Here is a 23,768-nt window from a genome sequence, read left to right on the forward strand (position 1 = left end):
GGAGGGTCAGTTCGAGCTCGGCAAAGTCCGAGTTTGGTTCAGGCTGGTCCCTAGGGAGGCGCGGGCTCAATCTGTCCCCCCTGGGATGTGGGCGAAGAGTGCTCATCTGCTTGTTCGTCCTCATCCGAAGACCGGGGCTCCCACTCTTGTTCGCAGTCCATCCCCTGCTGGGTGCCATCCCAAGTGGATGTACCCACTGGGGCGTCCTGTGAGCTGTGGTCAGCCCAGCGGGATGAGCTGGGACGATCCCGAGCCGGGACCATGGCCACCGCTGTTATGTCCTTGACACCTGAAGCGGGTGGGGAGCGTGTGGACCGTAGGTCCAACCATGCTTGGGATGGTGGGTGCCACCTCTTGAGAGGGCATCCCTGGATGCAAGAGGGACCCACGGGTGCTGTGAGGGGACAAACACGCACTCATCTCACTGTAGGACCGAGGGCTGGGCAGGTGGGAACCACAGGCTCCCCCGGGCCGAGTAGGGCCCCTCAGCCGCCGTCGGTCCTGACAAGAAGGCCGTTGTGACCGTGGAGGTCACCTGTGGGTTGACAGAGACCCGATTTGTGGACAGAGTGGCAATATTGGTCGAGGAGCTCGACCTGACCGACAAGAAGTCGATCCCACTTGTCGGGGTTGTGTGTGTCACCCTGTGAGATGTGCTGGGTTGGGTCGGGTGGGGAGCGGACAAGGGGCTGCCCTTGGTACTCCCGGCAACCCAGCGTGCACCATAGGTGCACCCCAGTACGGGTAGAATGGGGGTAACTACCCGTGGGCACCAGCCATACTGTGACCCGAACCCCAAGGGTCACTGGCGCGTTGCCCTCCATGAAGGGAAAAACCTGGCCAAGTCGGAGGGAGGTCAGGTCCGACTTGGGTGTCAGTCCCGCTCGCAGACGAGCGGGCTGACTGCCCGGAACCGCCTGACACGCGCGGGCCTCCCCCAGCAGGGGAGACCGGCCGGATAGCGGGAAGACCTGCAGAGCAGGTTGCCACGCGCCCTGAATCCCCTCCCGTGGGGAGACTGGGGTGGCTTGGCCCGGGGTGGGCAAAGTAGAGATCCCCCCCCCAGAACCAACTTTTTCTCCCCCACCAAAAGGAGGTGGGGGAGGGGGGTCGACAGAGAAGGAAGGAGGGGGAACAACAATGGGGCTCGTGAGGGCCGTCTCCGAGTGGGGACCCGGTTAATGGCCGTGCGCGGCCTCCTCTTGGGAGTTCGCGCCTAGCTGCGAGTCCCCACAGCCAGGAGAGGACTTGCCATTCCCCCCTCTCCCTGCCTCGCGCTGGGACACCTCGGGAGGCGACGCTCGTACCTCTTTCCCCACGGTCCCCTTCAAGACCGTTTTACTGGTACGAAAGTCGCCTCCGCGATCAGCGTCTAACGACGCATCGCCGCGGTCCGTATCGGGAGGAATCATGAGCTCCGGGCCTGGGAGAGTCTCTTGCCGAGTCTCAATCCCAGCGTCATGATTCCTGCCTTCGTGGTATGGCACACGAGGCATGGAACCCGCGCTTAGGCACCCAGCGAAAATCCGACCCCCAACAGAGAAAGGAAAGACAGGATCGACTTAGAGGCACAAAAAAACGAACGAATCGAGGGTGCCGAGTCGAATCGAGTACACAGAATGTAAGAATACAATAAACACAAGCCGCATGCAACAAAATAAGGCCAAAAGGATACGCTTAATAGCCGAAAAAAGCGTAAGACGAGACAGAGCGTAAACCTGACAAGATGGCGTGGAGAGCCTTGGCCAAAGGAATGATTCAGCGCTTATAGCTTTTAGAGGCGTTTGATTGGCTGAGAGCGGGCGGGCCCGTCTTTTCACTGTTAGCCGCCCGAAATTTGGCCAAGCAGAGCAAACCAATAGGCCTAGTTTGCATCAGTTTGACATGGTACAGTATATGACACCAAATAATCTGTCCATCGCCAAAAAAAAATCTAACAGCCCTGTGTGGTCTGCCGGCTGTTAAACAATAATGGTAAACATTTCTCCTGTCACAAAAGCAACAGCAGGGCAACAACAACACAAAAAAAACCCCACCAAAACTTCATAATTTGTATTGCATATAAAAATGTACAAATCGCACAACAAACAGTGCCATCAGTATCTGCCCTAACAGTACAGCAAACTTGTGACGACAATGTGTCCCAGTGTTGAGTGATGCCATGTGGAATTGTCACAATGACACCCATGTCACTGTCACCGTAGTGAGATGTCGCACACATCAGTGGTGTCCTCCTGAAGCTGGACTGTGGATTTTATGGAAATATGACGCTTAACAAACACAACTTCAACAGTTTTTAACTCTTGGTAAGAGGTGATGGATTTTTTCATGGCAAAACACAAAAACCCTTAAACGTTCTGAATGAGTCGATGCATTTTTCCTATGTACATTCATTTGTATATCAATACATATCATCCATAATTTATCAACAAATCTGTCATGACCACATATGCACACAGTCTCACAAAAAACTCAGATATTCACACACAAACACCCACACTCTCATATGCATGTAACACGCACATTTTCAACAATCTAAAACACGAAAGCATGTCAAACATGTTCTCACACACATGCACATACATACACACACACTTTACAGCCTGGTAAAAGCAAACTTTTCAGGGTGTTCATCTCATATTTCTGCAGCCCTCCTTTCCAGTCTTAATCAGACTCTCTCGTTTCTTCCTTTGAATGTTAACAAGATTGTGTGTGTGTGTGTGGTCTTGGTGTATCTACTTTGCATTCACGGTCACGACGTCAGTCCACATCTAGTAAGAAACAGAGCTATCTTCTCCACATCCTGCCAGCTGCAACAGAGCTTGGTTCTCACTGGAGATACAACTGACCACACCACCCGCTGTTCGTCTTATTGAAGAGGGCAGCTCTGAAGGACATGGTCAGCTGTCTGGTCGTCTTGACCATAGGGGCAGGTTGGTCAGGGTGCCAGCAAAAACTGCTTCTTCCTGTGAGCGTTGAGTCAGTTGTGGCCAGTTCCAAACGTCACCTGGGTTGCTTGCTGCTCTCAGGACAGATGGTGGTGGTCCTCTTTCTGTGTCTGAGGCTTCAGCAGTGACCTGGTGATGATGCTCTTCTCACAGCGACTGATGCTGTTAACTCCTCGTCTTTCCCCGCTGCTGCTTTGGCTGCTGACCTGCTCTCTTCCTTTACTGGGACTCCACAGTGGGTGTCTTGGTGTACCTAACTGTTCAGCTTTATTTCTCTTTGTGTATGTGTGTGTTGAACCATGCAGCCCTGTGCATGTGAACTTACAATATCTGTGTCTGTCAAACAATACAACCCCATCTCTGTGTGTTTGTGTGTGTCAACTATGCAACAATATCTATGTCTGTGCTGAATCAAACAATCATAGGCATGTGTGTGTGTGTGAAACTATACAGCCTATCTCTGTGTGGAACTGCATAACCCTGCAAGTGTGTGTAAACTATACAAATATATACGCATCTGCATGTCTGGAACTAGACAACCCTATCTCTGCTCGTACATTTCAAACTACACAACAATATGTATGTATATGTGTGTGCACGTGAAACGGTACCATCCTACCCAACACTAACAAACCCTGACAGGTTGCACCACCACCAGGTGAACCCTGAACACTGCCATGACCAACCCTGCAAAGGGCTGGCACTCCTCTGTCGCAGCGTGGAGACAAGCTGGGGTCGAAGTTCACTTGGTGAGTGAGCGCTGATGTCGGTCAGGCTCCCGGCGTCCATGGAAACCCCCTCCTCCCCCTCCCCTCATGAATCGCCTGCGTGACAAGACACTAAATATAAACTTTCATTGTCAGTACCTGTACAGGTGCACACGGTAGGGCTGTGTGTGTGTGTGTGTTAATAAAAGCGCCTACAGAGATACAATGGCAAAATCCAAACGCACACATACGCTGCAAACATGCGTTGCAACACATAATAATAACTGCCTTATTTTAGGATTAATTCCTCCTTATTTATTTATTAATTTTTATGTCAAAGAAACTGAGGTTTAAGAAAATAAAGTGTATACTCCAATACCATTTAAATCCATTTTGTAATGTCGTCGTATGTAACGCATGTAAAAAAAAAAAAAAAAATTTAAAAAAAAGAAAGAAAATCTGAATAGAATCGAACTCTATACTTCACACTGCCGACTTACCCTGGCCCCATGTCCTTGGTCTGACCGCCAAACCAGGTGCCGCGGCCTCCCCGTGGAGAGAAGCGGTTGTCGCGAACGTCGTGCCGGTCCAATAAGCCTCCCACTGGGTGTGCTTCATGACTGGGGGGAGGAAGGAAAAAAAGATTTACCCTCACATAAGCAAAGATTCAGAAAATTTAATCCTTTTGCCCCTCTTGGGGTGTGGGGGATACAATTACAATACACACTCATTGAATCCATACCTCAGTACAATGTCACCAAAACAAGCAACACACACACACAAACACAGCACGCATTTATTAATGATTTGCAACTATTCAAACTTCCACATATTGACCATAACGTTCTGGATGTAACTTAAAGCTACACACCCTTTCCAAGTTTCATGGACTTGCTGAAATTAAGTTGTGTTTCCTTCCCAGTGCAAAATAAATTGTATAAACCAAACATTGACATATGCAACCGATACTTGCATGGTTATCAATTTGCTTCAAATTACAATATTTTTAGGACATTCTAACATGTCCAACATCCAGACCAAGGATGGAAAATGTCTAACAGAAGAACAAGACATCCTAAAGCGATGGACAGAATACTGCTCAGAGCTATACAACATACAGACCATAGGTGATCCAGCAATACTGAATGTTCCACCAGCCACTGATAACAGTAATCACCCCATACTCCGTGAAGAAATAGAGGCAGCAATAGCATCGCTGAAAAAAGGGAAATCGGCAGGAGTGGACAACATCCCATCAGAACTGGTCCAAGCAGGGGGTGAAGTTATGATAGTTGTGCTAATGAAAATCTGCAACAAGATCTGGCAAACAGGGGAATGGCCCACACCGTGGACACAATCACTGATCATCACCCTCCCCAAAAAGGGCAATCTCCAGCAGTGTCAAAACTACCGCACCATCAGCCTGATTAGTCATCCCAGCAAAGTCATGTTGAAGATCCTGCTTAACAGACTGAAACCACAAGCAGAAAACATCATTGCTGAAGAACAGGCAGGTTTCAGACCAGGAAGGAGCACAACTGAACAAATCTTCAACTTGAGGTTGCTATGTGAGAGGTATCATCAACACCAACAAGACCTCTACCACGTCTTCATTGATTTTAAGAAGGCATTTGACAGGGTCTGGCATGCAGCTTTGTGGGCTACCATGAATCTGTACAACATCAACGCCAACCTGATCAGACTGATACAGCACCTCTATGACAAAGCCACCAGCGCCGTCTACCTCAACAATAGCATCGGGGACTGGTTCAGAACCACAGTCGGAGTGAGACAAGGCTGTCTACTCTCCCCAACACTCTTCAACATCTTCTTAGAAAGAATAATGACTGACGCACTGGAAGAGCATGTAGGAACAGTCAGCATAGGCGGCAGAACAATCACAAACCTACGTTTTGCCGACGACATTGATGGACTGGCTGGAAAAGAAGAAGAACTGGCAAGCCTGGTCAAACATCTAGACAAAGCCTCCACATCGTATGGAATGCAAATCAGTGCGGAGAAAACCAAACTGATGACTAACAACACCAACGGCATCAGCATTGACATCAAAGTCAACGACGAAAAGCTTAAAACAGTCCACAGCTTCAAATATCTGGGAGCAATCGTGTCAGATGAAGGATCTAAACCAGAAGTACTCTCGAGAATTGCCCAAACAACAATGGCACTCAACAAGCTGAACACCATCTGGAACAACAAAAACATCGCTCTCAGCTCAAAAATCAGACTGATGCGTTCCCTGGTTATATCAATATTGCTCTACGCCTGCGAGACTTGGACCCTGACTGCAGACATCGAGAGAAGAATCCAAGCTGTCGAGATGAGATGCTTTCGTAGACTACTTGGCATCTCCTACAGAGACCACATCACTAACACGGAAGTGAAGAACAGAATCAAGCAAAGTATTGGACCCTACGAAGACCTTCTGTCCATAGTGAAAAAACGCAAACTTAGGTGGTATGGACACATCTCCCGATCATCTGGTCTTGCCAAAACGTTCCTGCAAGGCACCGTACAAGGAGGCAGAAGGAGAGGACGGCAGAAGAAGAGATGGGAAGACAACATCCGGGGGTGGACAGGCTTGACGCTCGGTGACGCCCTGAGGAAATCAGAAAACCGTGAAGAGTGGAGAGGGGTGGTGGCCAGGTCAGCAGCGGTGCCCCAACGGTCTGAACCCAGACTACGGGAGAGGTGAAGGTGAAGGTGAGGTGAAAAACAAAATAAAATTCATCCCCAACACTTCCTACATAACTCTCCTCGCAAATTCTGTTTTCTCTGTTTGAGCCCTTCTTCCTATTTCAATCGGCAGTTCATGATCACTGCAATGAAACTTCATCAAACTCAGTGGATATATGTATGTATCTGGAAGTTGTGAGCTATATTTTTCTTGACAAAACTTGACTCCCAACCGGAGTCCGCACTAGTGGGTCACGGTAAAGTACGTGTAGTGAAACTGAAGTTTGATGCTCCTATAGAACACACACTGTCTGATGTCAGACTCTACTGCATCTTCAGCCTAAGTATGCTGCAGCTGAGCTGGTTTTTCCTGAGTGTAGGAGATTGTCAGTTAGTACACAGGCTTCAGCACACAGCTGACACACCTAGAGGAATCTGGTTAACTCACTCAGTACAGCCAGTCCTCTCTTCTCCTCTACACAGACCCCTCGGATGTCCAGTGGGTGTCTCAATGACCCAACCTTTAGCTTCCGTCGTCAGAATTGTGGTATTTGTCAACATTCACCTCTTCAGTATAAGAGCCTTCCGCTTGCAATATTTTGATGGTGGAAATTGGGGTGAAACGCTGTTAACGTGGTTTCTTTCACCGTTCATATGGAGAGAGTTAACAGTTCTTCTGTGTAGCAGCACCACAATGACTCTTCACATAGTTGGAGGAGAAGAAGAAGACACAGGAATAAATTTCTGCCATTAAACCGAGAAACATTGGCAGGATTTGTACCTCAAAAAGACATCTGATTATTGGGAAGAAATATCTACGTACAAACATACATGTGTGTTCACTTCCCCCTTGGACTTTCCACCCCCACGAACCCCCCCCCCTCACCCCCCCCTCCCCTCTCCCAAGCATTATGTGCGTAATTTTGTGACGTACCCAGCATCATGAGGAAACTGGCGAGGTCCAGGGAAGTTCTGTTTGGGCCGATGGGACCCCATCATGGGAGGAGCTGCACACACACATTGCATGGTTTTAAGGTGAAAATGACAACACCAACAACACACACACACGCAGCAACATATTCATACGAAAACAACAATACACACACCCAGAATCTCGTAACACCCCACATTCATGAACCAAAGCCCTGCTGACACAAAGGCCATATCTAGACTAAATCAGAACATGTTTAATTTAAAAAAACAACAAAATAAAAACCAGGCTCCTGATACATCCCCTCAACTTTCCACTGCTCTAGAAGAATGTTGTGGATGTGCTCTGACGATTTTAACTCAGGTGACCTTCTTCTTCTTCTGCGTTCGTGGGCTGCAACTCCCACGGTCACTCGCATGTACGCGAGTGGGCTTTTACATGTATGACCGTTTTTACCCCGCCATGCAGGCAGCCATACTCCGCTTTCGAGGGTGTGCATGCTGGGTATGTTCTTGTTTCCATAACCCACCAAACGCTGACATGGATTACAGGATCTTTAACGTGCGTATTTGATGTTCTGCATGCATTTACACACAAAGGGGGTTCAGGCACTAGCAGGTCTGCACATATGCTGACCTGCGAGATCGTAAAAATCTCCACCCTTTACCCACCAGGCGCCGTCACCGTGATTCGAACCCGGGACCCTCAGATTGAAAGTCCAACGCTTTAACCACTCGGCTAATGCGCCCGTCTACTCAGGTGACCAACATGACAGGCAAGATAAACCTGTGCTGAAAAACAGTGAGCTTGTATTTGTGACAACTTTCACATATTGTACACCCTGAAACCACACATGGCCAAAAACACTTAACTAGCATCCTTTAAAATCCCTTATATATTGGTACGCTTCATTAATACTTTTTTTTTCAACGATAATTAAAATACAACTCTCTCACCTATGTCTCACTTCCTCCTTCTCTACCAACCCCATCCCAAAAAACAAACATAAAAGACCAAGATGTCATTCACAGAAAGGGAAAAAAACAAAAACAAAAAAGCTCAAAAAAAGGGGGAAAAAAACAACACACACAAAAAATGTAATATGTATTGACAAGAGATGAAGGGGAATAAAACAAAAAAATGCACACACACACACACAAAAAAATCACAATACAGTAATATGTATTGACAGGAGAAGAAAAGGGGAACCCCCCTCCCCCCCCAAAAAAAAACCCTCACAAAATATAGAACAAAAACAACACAAAATCACTACACAGTGATACCTATTGATAGAAGAAGAAAAGGGATAAAAACAACAACAACAACAACAAAAAACACAAAAGAAACAACAACAACAACAAAAAAACCGCAAAAGGAAAAAAAAAAAAAACCAACAAAAAAAGCCACAGAAGAGTGACAGCGAAGGACAAGGGGAGGCGACTGACTGGCAAACATGTGCAGGGTGTGTCCCCCCCCATGGGGGCTGGAGTCACGGCGGGGGTAGTTGGCGGGGGGAGTGAAGAATGGACCCCTGGAGGTGAACCCTCCGCGACCCCCACGCTCCATCACGCCCCGCCCACGCCCTCTGGGGAAATCCTGTCGACACCAACACGTCACAATTAACAGGAATGCCGCTACTTCTACTCCTTATAACAATAACAACAGTTTCAATCAATTAATCAAAAGCACTTTATCAATCCACATGGAAGCTAACTTGTGCAATCAATCACAGGCTCGTTGTAAATACCAACATAAAATGAACATGCGCGCCATAAAAGACATCAAAACTAATCAAATAAGAACTCACAGTAGCTTACAACAGACTCAAACCAACCACACACACGCACACACACACACACACACACAACTAACACATACAGATAAGCTTGAATAAGGTATTGCACAACAATGTATTCGAAAAAAAAAAAAAGTTGGGTTTTTTTCTGTGCTTTTCATTAAAGAAAATCTGCGCCTTTCATTAAAATACAACAATGCTCAATAAACATCACACAAGGTAATCATAACAGAAAGAAACATAAAAATCATAATCACAAGCAAAAATTTCTTTCAGCATTTATCCCATGCATACCAGTTTCAGGCACCTTAACCATGTAGTGAACGTCCATGCAGGAGAGAACCTCTACAAAATTATGCTCATTTTTGACTCACTTGTGTAAACAAAGTGAGTCTATGTTTTAACCCGGTGTTTGGTTGTCTGTGTGTGTGTCCGTGTGTCTGTGTGTCCATGGTAAACTTTAACATTGACATTTTCTCTGCAAATACTTTGTCAGTTGACACCAAATTTGGCATAAAAATAGGAAAAATTCAGTTCTTCCCAGTCATCTTATTTAAAACAATATGCACCTCTGGGACGGGTAAAAAAAAATTAAAAAAGAAGCCTAATTATATGCAAACTACATTTACTGTCATATTTTTATTTTTTATATTCTCTAAACTTGGCACTTTGACCTCTTATTCTGACACAACAACAAGAGGAGTCATTATTATCATTTTTTGTTCAAACAGGAACTTCTTTTGCTAAGCATGGAATTTTTTTATTTTGCAAACGTTTTGGTGCAGATAGTAAAAAAGGGAAATTACTCTGTAATTAATGCTAGGGGACGTAATTTATCACAAGTGAGTCTTGAAGGCCTTGCCTCTCTTGTTTTTCTTGCATGTATGTGTGGGTGTGGTGGCCTAATGGTAACGGGTCCACCAAGGAAGTGACAGAATCTGTGTGTATGGGATCGAATCTCACACACTTGCCAGATTTTTCTCCCCCTCAACCAGACCTTGAGTGATGGTCTGGATGCTGGTCATTTGGATGAAATGATACACTGAGGTCCAGTGTGCAGCATGCACTTGGCGCATGTAAAAGAATCCATGGCAACAGCAGAGTTGTCCCTGGCTAAATTTCAAAGAAAAAGCCAATTTTTTTGTTCACTTTTGTTTCACTCTCTTTGCATTTATGTGTGGCCAGTTTCACTGCTTTTATGTGTGGCCAGTTTCAAACTTTCGGCTGTGAAGGCAGTTTCCGTTTCAGTTTCAGTAGCTCAAGGAGGCGTCACTGCGTTCGGACAAAACCATATATGCTACACCACATCTGCCAAGCAGATGCCTGACCAGCAGCGTAACCCAACGCGCTTAAAAAGTTGGCAGAGCGTGGTTTCAATCCACGGACCTCTGGGTTATGGGCCCAGCACGCTTTCACTGCGCCACTCTGCTGTGAAGACATCTGTCACATACTCAGCACGTACATGTATCAGGATAGGACTTTGTATAAAATTTTCTTGTTGTCCTGTATGTAAGTTTTACTGTGGTGTTGTGTTAAAGGGTTAACGTTCCCATTGACATTTAAGGCCATCAGGGCAGTGAATTAACATCCACTGTGTCCAGGGCCCAGCACAGGGCAGTGAATTAACATCCACTGTGTCCAGGGCCCAGCACAGGGCAGTGAATTAACATCCACTGTGTCCATGACTCAACACAGGAAGGCAGTGAATTAACATCCACTGTGTCCAAGCCCCAGCACAGGAAGGCAGTGAATTAACATCCACTGTGTCCAAGCCCCAGCACAGGAAGGCAGTGAATTAACATCCACTGTGTCCAGGGCCCAGCACAGGAAGGCAGTGAATTAACATCCACTGTGTCCAAGCCCCAGCACAGGAAGGCAGTGAATTAACATCCACTGTGTCCAAGCCCCAGCACAGGAAGGCAGTGAATTAACATCCACTGTGTCCAGGGCCCAGCACAGGAAGGCAGTGAATTAACATCCACTGTGTCCAGGGCACAGCACAGGGCAGTGAATTAACATCCACTGTGTCCAGGGCCCAGCACAGGAAGGCAGTGAATTCACATCCACTGTGTCCAGGGCCCAGCACAGGAAGGCAGTGAATTAACATCCACTGTGTCCAGGGCCCAGCACAGGAAGGCAGTGAATTAACATCCACTGTGTCCAGGGCACAGCACAGGAAGGCAGTGAATTAACATCCAGTGTCCAGGGCCCAGCACAGGGCAGTGAATTAACATCCACTGTGTCCAGGGCACAGCACAGGAAGGCAGTGAATTAACATCCACTGTGTCCAGGGCCCAGCACAGGAAGGCAGTGAATTAACATCCAGTGTCCAGGGCCCAGCACAGGGCAGTGAATTAACATCCACTGTGTCCAGGGCCCAGCACAGGAAGGCAGTGAATTAACATCCACTGTGTCCAGGGCCCAGCACAGGAAGGCAGTGAATTAACATCCACTGTGTCCAGGGCCCAGCACAGGGCAGTGAATTAACATCCACTGTGTCCAAGGCCCAGCACAGGAAGGCAGTGAATTAACATCCACTGTGTCCAAGGCCCAGCACAGGGCAGTGAATTAACATCCACTGTGTCCAAGCCCCAGCACAGGAAGGCAGTGAATTCACATCCACTGTGTCCAGGGCCCAGCACAGGAAGGCAGTGAATTAACATCCACTGTGTCCAGGGCCCAGCACAGGAAGGCAGTGAATTAACATCCACTGTGTCCAGGGCCCAGCACAGGAAGGCAGTGAATTAACATCCACTGTGTCAAGGGCCCAGCACAGGGCAGTGAATTAACATCCACTGTGTCCAGGGCCCAGCACACGGCAGTGAATTAACATCCACTGTGTCCAGGGCCCAGCACAGGGCAGTGAATTAACATCCACTGTGTCCATGACTCAACACAGGAAGGCAGTGAATTAACATCCACTGTGTCCATGACTCAACACAGGAAGGCAGTGAATTAACATCCACTGTGTCCAAGCCCCAGCACAGGAAGGCAGTGAATTAACATCCACTGTGTCCAGGGCCCAGCACAGGAAGGCAGTGAATTAACATCCACTGTGTCCAAGCCCCAGCACAGGAAGGCAGTGAATTAACATCCACTGTGTCCAAGCCCCAGCACAGGAAGGCAGTGAATTAACATCCACTGTGTCCAGGGCCCAGCACAGGAAGGCAGTGAATTAACATCCACTGTGTCCAGGGCACAGCACAGGGCAGTGAATTAACATCCACTGTGTCCAGGGCCCAGCACAGGAAGGCAGTGAATTAACATCCACTGTGTCCAGGGCACAGCACAGGAAGGCAGTGAATTAACATCCAGTGTCCAGGGCCCAGCACAGGGCAGTGAATTAACATCCACTGTGTCCAGGGCACAGCACAGGAAGGCAGTGAATTAACATCCACTGTGTCCAGGGCCCAGCACAGGAAGGCAGTGAATTAACATCCAGTGTCCAGGGCCCAGCACAGGGCAGTGAATTAACATCCACTGTGTCCAGGGCCCAGCACAGGAAGGCAGTGAATTAACATCCACTGTGTCCAGGGCCCAGCACAGGAAGGCAGTGAATTAACATCCACTGTGTCCAGGGCCCAGCACAGGGCAGTGAATTAACATCCACTGTGTCCAAGGCCCAGCACAGGAAGGCAGTGAATTAACATCCACTGTGTCCAAGGCCCAGCACAGGGCAGTGAATTAACATCCACTGTGTCCAAGCCCCAGCACAGGAAGGCAGTGAATTCACATCCACTGTGTCCAGGGCCCAGCACAGGAAGGCAGTGAATTAACATCCACTGTGTCCAGGGCCCAGCACAGGAAGGCAGTGAATTAACATCCACTGTGTCCAGGGCCCAGCACAGGAAGGCAGTGAATTAACATCCACTGTGTCAAGGGCCCAGCACAGGGCAGTGAATTAACATCCACTGTGTCCAGGGCCCAGCACACGGCAGTGAATTAACATCCACTGTGTCCAGGGCCCAGCACAGGGCAGTGAATTAACATCCACTGTGTCCATGACTCAACACAGGAAGGCAGTGAATTAACATCCACTGTGTCCATGACTCAACACAGGAAGGCAGTGAATTAACATCCACTGTGTCCAGGGCCCAGCACAGGAAGGCAGTGAATTAACATCCACTGTGTCCAGGGCCCAGCACAGGGCAGTGAATTAACATCCACTGTGTCCATGACTCAACACAGGAAGGCAGTGAATTAACATCCACTGTGTCCATGACTCAACACAGGAAGGCAGTGAATTAACATCCACTGTGTCCAGGGCCCAGCACAGGGCAGTGAATTAACATCCACTGTGTCCAAGCCCCAGCACAGGAAGGCAGTGAATTCACATCCACTGTGTCCAGGGCCCAGCACAGGGCAGTGAATTAACATCCACTGTGTCCAGGGCCCAGCACAGGGCAGTGAATTAACATCCACTGTGTCTAGGGCTCAGCACAGGAAGGCAGTGAATTAACATCCACTGTGTCAAGGGCCCAGCACAGGGCAGTGAATTAACATCCACTGTGTCCAAGCCCCAGCACAGGAAGGCAGTGAATTCACATCCACTGTGTCCAGGGCCCAGCACAGGGCAGTGAATTAACATCCACTGTGTCCAGGGCCAGCACAGGGCAGTGAATTAACATCCACTGTGTCCAGGGCACAGCACAGGGCAGTGAATTCACATCCACTGTGTCCAGGGCACAGCACAGGGCAGTGAATTAACATCCACTGTGTCCAGGGCCCAGCACAGGAAGGCAGTGAATTAACATCCACTGTGTCCAGGGCCCTGCACAGGGCAGTGAATTAACATCCACTGTGTCCAGGTCCCAGCACAGGAAGGTGAACCCACTCCTCTCCTTCCACCGTTTCAACCTTCCCCAACTGAAGCCTCGTACCCATTCACAGCTGGGTGGATGGAGGAATATCAGAGTAAACTGCCTTTCCAAAAGACACAACACCATGCCGAAATCGGGCCTTGAACCCTGATCACCAACGGACGCTGGATCGGGAATCCAAATGCCCGATTCTGTTATGGTGGTTTATGGTGCACTGAATCACATTCCAACCAAAAAGGAAATTTTCTATCTAAAATTACATTAAAATAACATACTTACCGTGACCCAACTAGTGCAGACTCTGGCAGGGGTCTGACATTCCTGTCCTGTGCAAACTACTATCCGCCTATGCGGAGAAAACGAAAGTACTACGGCCGATAACCTCCCGGAAGTAGGTAACCCCCCTTTGTCCCGCTCACTAGCGCCCTCTTTTTCCGGCAGCCATCATGACTCCTGTTCCTGTGCTCTTCAAATCCATACTTTATAAATCAGAAACCATTCTTTATAAATCAAAAAGCATTCTTTAAAAATCAAACATGCCATCACCACACCCACTCACCTTGTCTCTCCGTGCCAGGACGGGTGCTGGCGGAGTTGGCTGCAGAGGCGGCGCCATCTGGTTGCGTGTGTTCTCCATCTTGACGAAATCATCCACGTGCATGGAAGGGGGGCGACTAGTGTTGGGCGGGCGGGAACGGAAGAGGTCGTGACCTCCGCGCTGAACCATGCCCTGTATTATGATGCCCCGTCCCCGCATCGGAGCCACTGAAAACATCGCGCATATCGGCGGGTCAGGGGGGTAAGTCTATGGAGATGTGCCGATGCTGAGGCTTCTGCACTCTGTCAGCTCAAAACGACGTGCCACAGCTTCGGCAGAACTTCTTTTTCTTTTTTTTGAATACACAAAGAGATGTTCAATTGAAGACACTATGTAGGCTTTTAGAGTGACCATTTCCCTACACACAGTTTTTTCCCATAGACCATGTATAAATACCACTTTTCAGTGTTGCTTTGACGCATGTCAATGGTTGACTTTCTAAACCAAAAGAGTGTTAAGAACTGTTTGCAAGTTGTCTACAGTGATAATAGTGTTAAGCATTGTTTGCAAAAAGTCTACCATGACAACAGTGCTAAGTATTGTTTGCATGTAGTCTACCATTATAATAGCGTCAAGTATTGTTTGCATGTAGTCTAGAGTGACAACAGTGCTAAGTATTGTTTGCATGTAGTCTAGAGTGACAACAGTGCTAAGTATTGTTTGCATGTAGTCTAGAGTGACAACAGTGCTAGGTATTGTTTGCATGTAGTCTAGAGTGACAATAGTGCTAAGTATTGATTGCATGTAGTCCAGAGTGACAACAGTGCTAAGTATTGATTGCATGTAGTCTACCATTACAGAAGTTAACAGACACTGGACACATATAGTGTACATTTACAAAGAGGACACACACTAATCTCTCTCCCACTTTCTCTCTCTCTCTCTCTCTCTCTGTCATGCAACCAATGTTTGTTTAGCCCATCATAAGGGCTATCTCCGAATGACGAAACTATCCACACCAGCACACTCTCATAAGCACACACACACACACACAAAGTAAACTACAAGCCTCACCAAACGGCTTCATGCCGGGTCTGCCTCGGTTGATGTTGATGCCTTCCTGAGACTTGCGCCTATCTCTGCAACAGTTCCTCACGATATCAAACACCTTGCTCGCTGGTCCCCACTTCTGGGCAACTGGTCATGGTGATGGCTTCAACACTGCTAGTTCTATAGTGACCGGAGCACAGGCAGAGAGCCCAAGTGCTTGTAATGACGGAGACAAAACTGTACAGGTTCATGCCAACGCTCTCAGAAATCAGTGATTACTTCAAACAAGAAATAACAGTCACAAAAACAAAATGTCATGTGAAAAAAAAAACACACAAAAAGACAACAACAATGAAATATATTTGAAACAAACAAAACAAAACAAAACACACACCACTCAAGACATCACACACACACACACACACACCACACAAACACATACCACTCAAGACATCACACACACACACACACACACCACACAAACACATACATACACACAAACAACACACAACAAACACAAAACAATACACAGAGAAACACACACACACACACAAAACACACACAGCCAAAACACACACACACACAGCACAAACACACAGAATACAGGCACCCACAGCCACAAACCCCCCAAACCCCTACCCACCTGGGTCGCTTGGGTCGGACAATGTCCTCCTGCCGATCGTCTGTCTCCTTCTTCAGCTCCTCCTCAATGTCAAGGTCAGGCAGGTAGCGCTTGCACCAGGCCAGGAGGTCACACTTGGTGACCTCTGGCTCGGCGTCCGGCTCCTCAAGGGCAGGATTGGCCAGCCAACAGCTGGCACTCAGTCTGTCATCGTCGCTGTCCGTCAGCGTGTACACACTGCGCTGGGCAAACAACTCCAGCAGGGAGATGGACGGGGGCAGAGTTACTTCCCATTGGTCGTGACCTGCAAGGTAGGTGGGAGGGAAAAGGTCAAGGTTAGGTCAACGTTACTGATGACATGGCAACAACTCAAGCGGATGGGGGCAGTTACCTCCCATTGGTCGTGACCTGCAAAGTGGGAAGGGAGGTCAAGGTTACTGACATGGCAAACAACTCAAGCAGATGGATGGGGGGGTGGACTTACCTCCCATTGATCGTGACCTGCAATGTGGGTAGAAGGTTAACGTTACTGACATGGCAAACAACTTCAGCAGGGAGATGGATGGGGGCGGTTACCTCCCATTGGTCGTGACCTATAAGGTGGGAAGGTGGAGGTCTAGGTTAGCGACATGGCAAACAACTCCAGCAGAGAAATGGCTGGGGGAAGTTACCTCCCATTGGTCGTGACCTATAAGGTGGAAGGGAGGAGGTGCAGGTTAGCGACATGGCAAACAACTCCAGCAGAGAAATGGCTGGGGGCAGAGTCACATCCTGCAAGGGAGGGAGGGGTGTGGTTAAAATATTTTCTGGAGCTTAATGATATGAACTTGAAAAAAAAACCCCACAAATACTGAAAGACCTTTAGGATCAGTTTTTTTGGTGCCACCTCTGGCCTATGGAAGAGGACTTGGCAAACAATCTCAAGAGTCCTGAGGAATCTTTAGCCTGCTTTTATGCTTTATTTTCTTCAACCCTATCAGTGAAATGGTGAGCACTGACTTCCCACAACCTGAAGTTTAAAACAATAATAATAAAGGCATTGGGGAGCTGGACAGAGTCAAAATTTAATCTTCAACCTTGAAGCTTTGGGGGAAAAAAATACTGATGGATGCTAGGAAATCTCATGAATAACTACAGGCTTCTTATATTTTGGTTTCACCCCCCCACACCCTCCACCCCAACACACACACAAAAGAAAAGAAATCCCCATCACTGCTTTAAAACACTTACAAAAGAAAAAAAAAGAAGTTTTCACATGATCCTTGATATAATCCTTCATTTTCATCTGACGCAGAGGAACAATAACAAAAAACCTGACTGCAGACAGATTAGAGACACGGTTTTCTACATACCTCCTCTTCAGCTGTCAACAATGTCACAACAGGATTTTATGAAAAAAATTCTTGTTATCCTGTCCAATCTATGTGTACACTGTGACATAAAATACTGTATTTAAGGTGGACCACTGCGTCATTTTTAGCTAATTTTTGTTTCTCAGGAACTACTAAAGATATCTGCATGAAATTTGGTACACATACTCAGGATGTTAATATAGACATCTGTGCTAAGTTTGAAGATTATAAGTCAAACAGATATGAAGATATGATAATTTTATCATAAAAATACACACGGTTATTTGGCCCATTTGCAGCACTGAACACATGCATTACATAATGATTCTCATCATTTCCACAGTTTGTTTTGACATCATTTAGTGCAATGATCACAAAAGCAGATGCCCATTGTCCACAAGCATTGTTCTCTGTCTTGTCAAAAACGCATAAAATTATGCATTCACGTTTGTATGCTTTAGTCACTTGCTATGAAAAAAACTACTAGAGGTAGAGAGTTCTAACTATGTTCATTGCACTCAGCACACATTTTTACATCAGTGTGCCTAATTTTATGATAATATTTTCACTGTATCAATTGTTACACGTGGGCCACTGATGCACCTGCAGCAGAAATTCAACTTTTGAGAAAAACGCCTTCAAAGATTGTGTTGAGAACTCACAAACTGCAACCCATAGTTACACATTAAAAAAATAATACACAGGAAAACAGCACTTGGCCAATATCACTAAGTGGTGAGAGAGTTTTTTTTCAGTTACTTGATTGTTCAAAATGCTCCTGGGGCGTATACTTCTCCCTCATCTGCCCGTCGATGTTCACGTTCCTGACGTCTCACAGTTTCAATTTTTTTCCTCTTTTGTTTTGCTCTGTCAGAGGATTTTCTGGTTGCTGTTTTGACCCTGAGCATATCTGATTTCTCTGCAAACATCTCTGCATTGCTCCCAGCCACAAGATCCAGTTCAGCAAGCACATCCAGAAGGGCGGTAGATCCCTTATTGTATCGCTGAACGCAGACTGCCACAGCAGAGTGGACTGTACGGAGGCAGTGAAGCCATGTTTTTTGGTGCATGGGTCGTGGCATATTCACCATACCAAAAAAACGGCATAGCTGGGTGTAGCCAATCCCAGTTGCTGAAGCAGCAGCAACAAGGCGACGGTTGATGTCAAAACCTGTGTAGACAGTCCCCGTCTTCAGCGATGTCATGGTCTGTGTCCCTGGAATCACAGCGCCACAGGAAACACACCTCACCTCCAGACTGCATGCTGACCCCATCCTCTTTGTCTCATCTTCAAATACAGAGACCTGAAAAAAAAATCAAATGTGTGAGAATTGAAGGTACAAGAGAAAGAATGAGAGAGAGAGAGAAAGAGAGAGAATAAAGAGACTCAGACTGACAGTTTTTTTTACACACACACACACATACACACACACTGACAGTATGTCAGACTCAGTAAAAATCCACAGAAATATTACTTGGAAAAGTATTTCAATACTTGAGAAAAATAAAAACTGCCTCTGAAAACAAAAATCAAAGAACTTGAAAAAAAAAAAAGAAAAAAAAAAGAAGTAAATCAATGGGCTCACAAAAAAAGAAGAAAGGTATTCAGATGGCTTTTTTTCTTCTTTTTTTTTTTTTTTTTTTGCTATGAAACAAAACAAAAACTCCTGAAATAAAATAGAATACTATATTATATTTATTAAATATTATATATCTGTAGACTATTATATTATTTTCCACAAACCTTTGATATGCATTTTCCACAATGAACTGACGACACCAAGCAGTCCAATGTTGACACATCAACGATGATGTTCTGTGAGGACTGTGGCTGTCCCGAGCGAAGTTGTACTTCGGGAACTGATGCACTTTTTTCTGACGGTGGTTCTTCATCTGAACTGGAGTCACTGTCACCCGTACACACATGTTTTCTGGTGAAAACGTCCAATTTTCTCTTCGAACTGAGAAGCGGCGTGCTTTCACTGACGCCGGTCGATGTCGAAGGCACCGCTAAGTCGGTCGCTGTTTCGGCAGACTTTTTTTCAGCTTGTGTTGTAATCTTTCGCTTTCTCTTCTTTTTGCCGAATGCAAAGACAGTCCTAAACTTCTTTCCAGCGTGTCTTGGCATTGTCCGTGACTTTTAGTAGAAAAAAAGTCACATGACCGATTGGGCCAATGGGCTATTTTTTTACTCCAACAAGCCAATCAGAAACCTCGACTCAGCCACAACCCCTAAAAAATGCCTCTCGGGTTCCTTCAGATTTGCTCTTCGTGTGTTTCCGTGAGTGGAATTTTCCACAGGAAATGGCAATGAGAAGACAGACCGGTGAATGACCTTCACACTGATACCAAACAAGATGGGGTTTCCAAACCAGATCGCGAGCACCAGGTTGTCCAAATCGATGCAAACTTCGAGTTTTTTGTCACATTCGCTCAAACTTCACACACACCCAGGTCAGAAAATGATTTTATTTGCAATGAAATCGGTCAAATTGAGCAAAATGGTTGACAGAAATGCAAAGAAGAGACATTGTTTGACCAAATACAAGTATAATCCCAAAACACGTTTTTTAATGATTTTTGGTGAAAAACCTATGCCGTGGTCCACCTTAACCCATTAAGAAAAAGATGACACATACACACACACAAACACAAATATCCTCACATACACACACACTTATACATGTACACACAAACACCGACACATACCTGCCGCAGTCTGTGCGTTAATGTCGTGCAGCAAGGCCATGACCAATGAAATGCTCTCCAATAACGTCTCCAACGCCTCCTCTTCTTTCGCCATTTCCTACACACCAGACAATAATATTAATAATAATAATGGATACTTATATAGCACAATATCCAGAAATCTGCTCTAAGTGCTGCTGTTCGTGGGGGGGTAGGTTGTGAGGGACAGGCGGGGGGTGGGGGGTGGGGGTGGGTAGGTTGTGAGGGATTAGGTTGTTAGGTTGTGAGGGACAAATGGTGATCCACCTGCTCTAAACCCTGAAAAAAATTCTGTTTGTCTTAAGCAGAAAATAAAGACTTTTGAACTATACAAAAATAACAACAAAAAACAAAACAAAAAAAGTAAAAGAAAAGTGAATTAAATATGTTCACAACACAGCAGCCGACATGTGAGCCAATTCGTTCTGACATAACTCCAAATACTGAACAAAATTTCTGTTTGTTTCAAGCAGAAAATAAATAGCCCTTTAATATGAAGAAAAAAAAGATGAATGAGAAGAACTGAAAAGAAAAAAAAAAAAATATATATATATATCAATCAATATGCTCAAATCACAGCAGCGGACAAGGTGACCCATCTGCTCCTGACCCAACTCCAAGCCTGAAGAAAATTTTCAGTTTGATTTAAGAAGACAATAAAGTAAAAAAAAAAAAAAAAAAAAAAAAGTGAATTATATATGCTCAAAACACAACAGCCGACAGGTGAGCTGACTCACTCTGACATACCACCAATCCTGAACAAAACTGTCTGTTTGTTTCAAGCAGACAATAAACAAAAGTCTTTTGAACCGAAACAAAAACAATAAAAACAACAACAAAAAACATAATAACCAACGAGAAGCACTGAAAAAAAAAAAGAGAAAAAAAATCAGAACGCCCCCCAAAAACACAGCAGCAAGCCAATGAACAACAAAGACCACCCTGCCACCCCCCTGCCCCCTCCTCCCCCCTCCCCTTGACCCCCTCACTCTGACCCACCTCCAGGTCCTGCAAGGGGTGGTGCCGGTTGGGGGCCCAGTCCAGGATGTGCACCAGCTGGGTCCTGGACAGGGTGCGGGTGCGGGTGAGGGGCAGGCCGTCCTCCCCGCTGTCCGTGGTGGTCAGCAGCCTCAGCAGCTCCAGGATGGTGGACAGGGTGGACAGGCAGTCGCTGCTGTCCTTGCTGAACGTGTCGCTGATGTGACGCAGGATGCTCACCACCACTCCGGGGCTTCCCTCCAGACCTCTGGACGACACGGGGACAGGGGGGGGTTAGGTTGTGAGGGACAGGCGGGGGGTGGGGGGGTAGGTTGTGAGGGACAGGAGGGGGGTGGGGTGGGGGGGTAGGTTGTGAGGGACAGGCAGGGGGGGGGGTAGGTTGTGAGGGACAGGCGGGGGGTGGGGGGGTAGGTTGTGAGGGACAGGAGGGGCGTGGGGGGGGTAGGTTGTGAGGGACAGGCAGGGGGGGGGGTAGGTTGTGAGGGACAGGAGGGGCGTGGGGGGGGTAGGTTGTGAGGGACAGGAGGGGGGGGGTAGGTTGTGAGGGACAGGCGGGGGGTGGGGGGGGTAGGTTGTGAGGGACAGGAGGGGGGGGGGTAGGTTGTGAGGGACAGGCGGGGGGTGGGGGGGGTAGGTTGTGAGGGACAGGAGGGGGGGGGTAGGTTGTGAGGGACAGGCGGGGGGTGGGGGGGTAGGTTGTGAGGGACAGGGGGGTGGGTTAGGTTGTGAGGGACAGGGGGGTGGGTTAGGTTGTGAGGGACAGGGGGTGGTGTTAGGTTGTGAGGGACAGGGGGTGGTGTTAGGTTGTGAGGGACAGGGGGGTTAGGTTGTGAGGGACAGGGGCGTCATGTATCTGCCTAGCAGATGTGGTGTAGTGCATATGGATTTATCAGAATGCAGTGACATCCCCTTGAGAAACTGAAACTGAATCAGTTTATACATCCACAACAAACACCTGCCACAAACCTGTTTTTTTCTCTCTGCATCCATATACACTAAACCCCCTTACCACCAACACACACACAAAATATCTTACATTCTCGGGTGGTAGCAGCTGTAGTCATGCTCACTGACCTTAACCACTGTGTGTTTAACCACACACACACACACACACAAAATATCACTCACATTTTGCTCTGTAAGCATAACCTCGGTGTACAGACAGGTACAAAACAAACTCAACAAGCTGTCAAACACAAATCAAAACACACCACTCACCGACAGCCCCCCTCCCCCCCTCTGCCACCCCCACCCCTCCCCTGTTCCCCCCCCATGCCACCCACCCACGCCAGTTAAAAAAAACCCAACAGTGTTAGCCTTCCACCCCCGCCTCCCCCCCCACCCATACCCAAACACCAACAACAGACAAACAACAACACAATACCCAAACACTCACTCTCAGATGGACAAAGCCATATCCATGCTTTGTGAGCTTAAAATCAGGGAAAACGGACAGATGCAAGCCAAACTCCACAAGCACAAAAAAAAACATACACTGCACCCAACTGCCCCACCCCCCAGCTATACAAAAAATAACAATGTCACCCCCCCCCCCCAATAACTATCACACACACCCCCCATCCCCCCATAAAAAACCCCAAAACCAACAACAAAAAACAAAGAAATGAACAAAAACAACAAAAACGACCTCCTGTTCTTCTTCTGCGTTCATGGCCTGCAACTCTGACGTTCGCTCTATCTTCACGAGTGGGCTTTTACCTGTTTGACCGTTTTTACCCTGCCATGTAGGCAGCCATACTCCACTTTCAAGGGTGTGCATGCTGGGTATGTACTTGTTTCCATAACCCACCGAACGCTGGCATGGATTACAGGATCTTTAACGTGTGTATTTGATCTTTTGCTTGCGTATACACACAAAGGGGGTTCAGGCACTAGCAGGTCTGTACACATGTTGACCTCGGAGATCGGAAAAATCTCCACCCTTTACCCACCAGGAAGACATCACCGAGATTCAAACCCGGGACCCACAGATTGAAAGTCCAACGCTTTAACCATTCGGCTATTGCGCCCGCCTAAAAAAAACAAACAAAAAAAAACCACCTCCAGACACTCACACTTTCAGGTGGAAGAAGCCGTAGTCGTGCTCGGTCAGCATGACGAGGGTGCGAACACAGGGCAGCAGGGAGGCGTAGGAGTGGCTGGGGTTACTGATGTGCTCCAGGAGGGCGGCGACGATCTGACCCATCAGGTCCTTGTCCGGCAACGTGCACGCCAGCTGTCGTGGTCACAACACACACACACACAATACAGCGCAGGTAGATGTGGAGGAGCTGTGGGGGTGTGGGGGGGTGTGGATTAATTTGGGGTCCAGGTTGTGGACTGGGGGGTAGGGGAGGGGTTAATTGTCGGTTCAGGGGATAGGGGGTGGGGTGGGGGTTAATTGGTGGTGTAGGGGTGGATTGGGGGGGGGGGGAGCAGTAATGGTTAACTGGAGGATGGACTGGGCGTATAACGTTTAATTTTGGGTCCACGGGTGGGTTTGGGTGGAGGGCAAGTGTTAATTTGGATTCTAGGGGTGGGTTGGGTGGGTAAGGGTTAACTGAGGAATGAAATGTGGATAAGGG

General features: G+C 47.3%; 1 protein-coding gene across 2 annotated transcripts in view; it reads right to left on the reverse strand.

Moving 5' to 3' along the window:
* Positions 1 to 2,037: 2,037 nt before the first annotated feature.
* LOC143285997 (protein virilizer homolog) overlaps positions 2,038 to 23,768 on the reverse strand; it is a 78,140-nt gene continuing 56,409 nt past the window's right edge. For both annotated transcript variants that reach the window (XM_076593487.1, XM_076593486.1), the window contains exons 32-41: positions 23,259 to 23,419; positions 21,184 to 21,430; positions 20,167 to 20,263; positions 16,127 to 16,409; positions 15,508 to 15,572; positions 14,455 to 14,660; positions 8,726 to 8,876; positions 7,284 to 7,356; positions 4,156 to 4,275; positions 2,038 to 3,772 (exon numbers count right to left, since the gene is read on the reverse strand). In XM_076593487.1, coding sequence (XP_076449602.1) covers positions 3,691 to 3,772; positions 4,156 to 4,275; positions 7,284 to 7,356; positions 8,726 to 8,876; positions 14,455 to 14,660; positions 15,508 to 15,572; positions 16,127 to 16,409; positions 20,167 to 20,263; positions 21,184 to 21,430; positions 23,259 to 23,419 — 1,485 coding nt within the window. In that variant the 3' untranslated portion in view covers positions 2,038 to 3,690. The remainder of the gene's footprint in view (positions 3,773 to 4,155; positions 4,276 to 7,283; positions 7,357 to 8,725; positions 8,877 to 14,454; positions 14,661 to 15,507; positions 15,573 to 16,126; positions 16,410 to 20,166; positions 20,264 to 21,183; positions 21,431 to 23,258; positions 23,420 to 23,768) is intronic.

The sequence above is a fragment of the Babylonia areolata genome, chromosome 9 (assembly GCF_041734735.1).
Source record: "Babylonia areolata isolate BAREFJ2019XMU chromosome 9, ASM4173473v1, whole genome shotgun sequence".
NCBI classification, from domain to species: domain Eukaryota; kingdom Metazoa; phylum Mollusca; class Gastropoda; order Neogastropoda; family Buccinidae; genus Babylonia; species Babylonia areolata.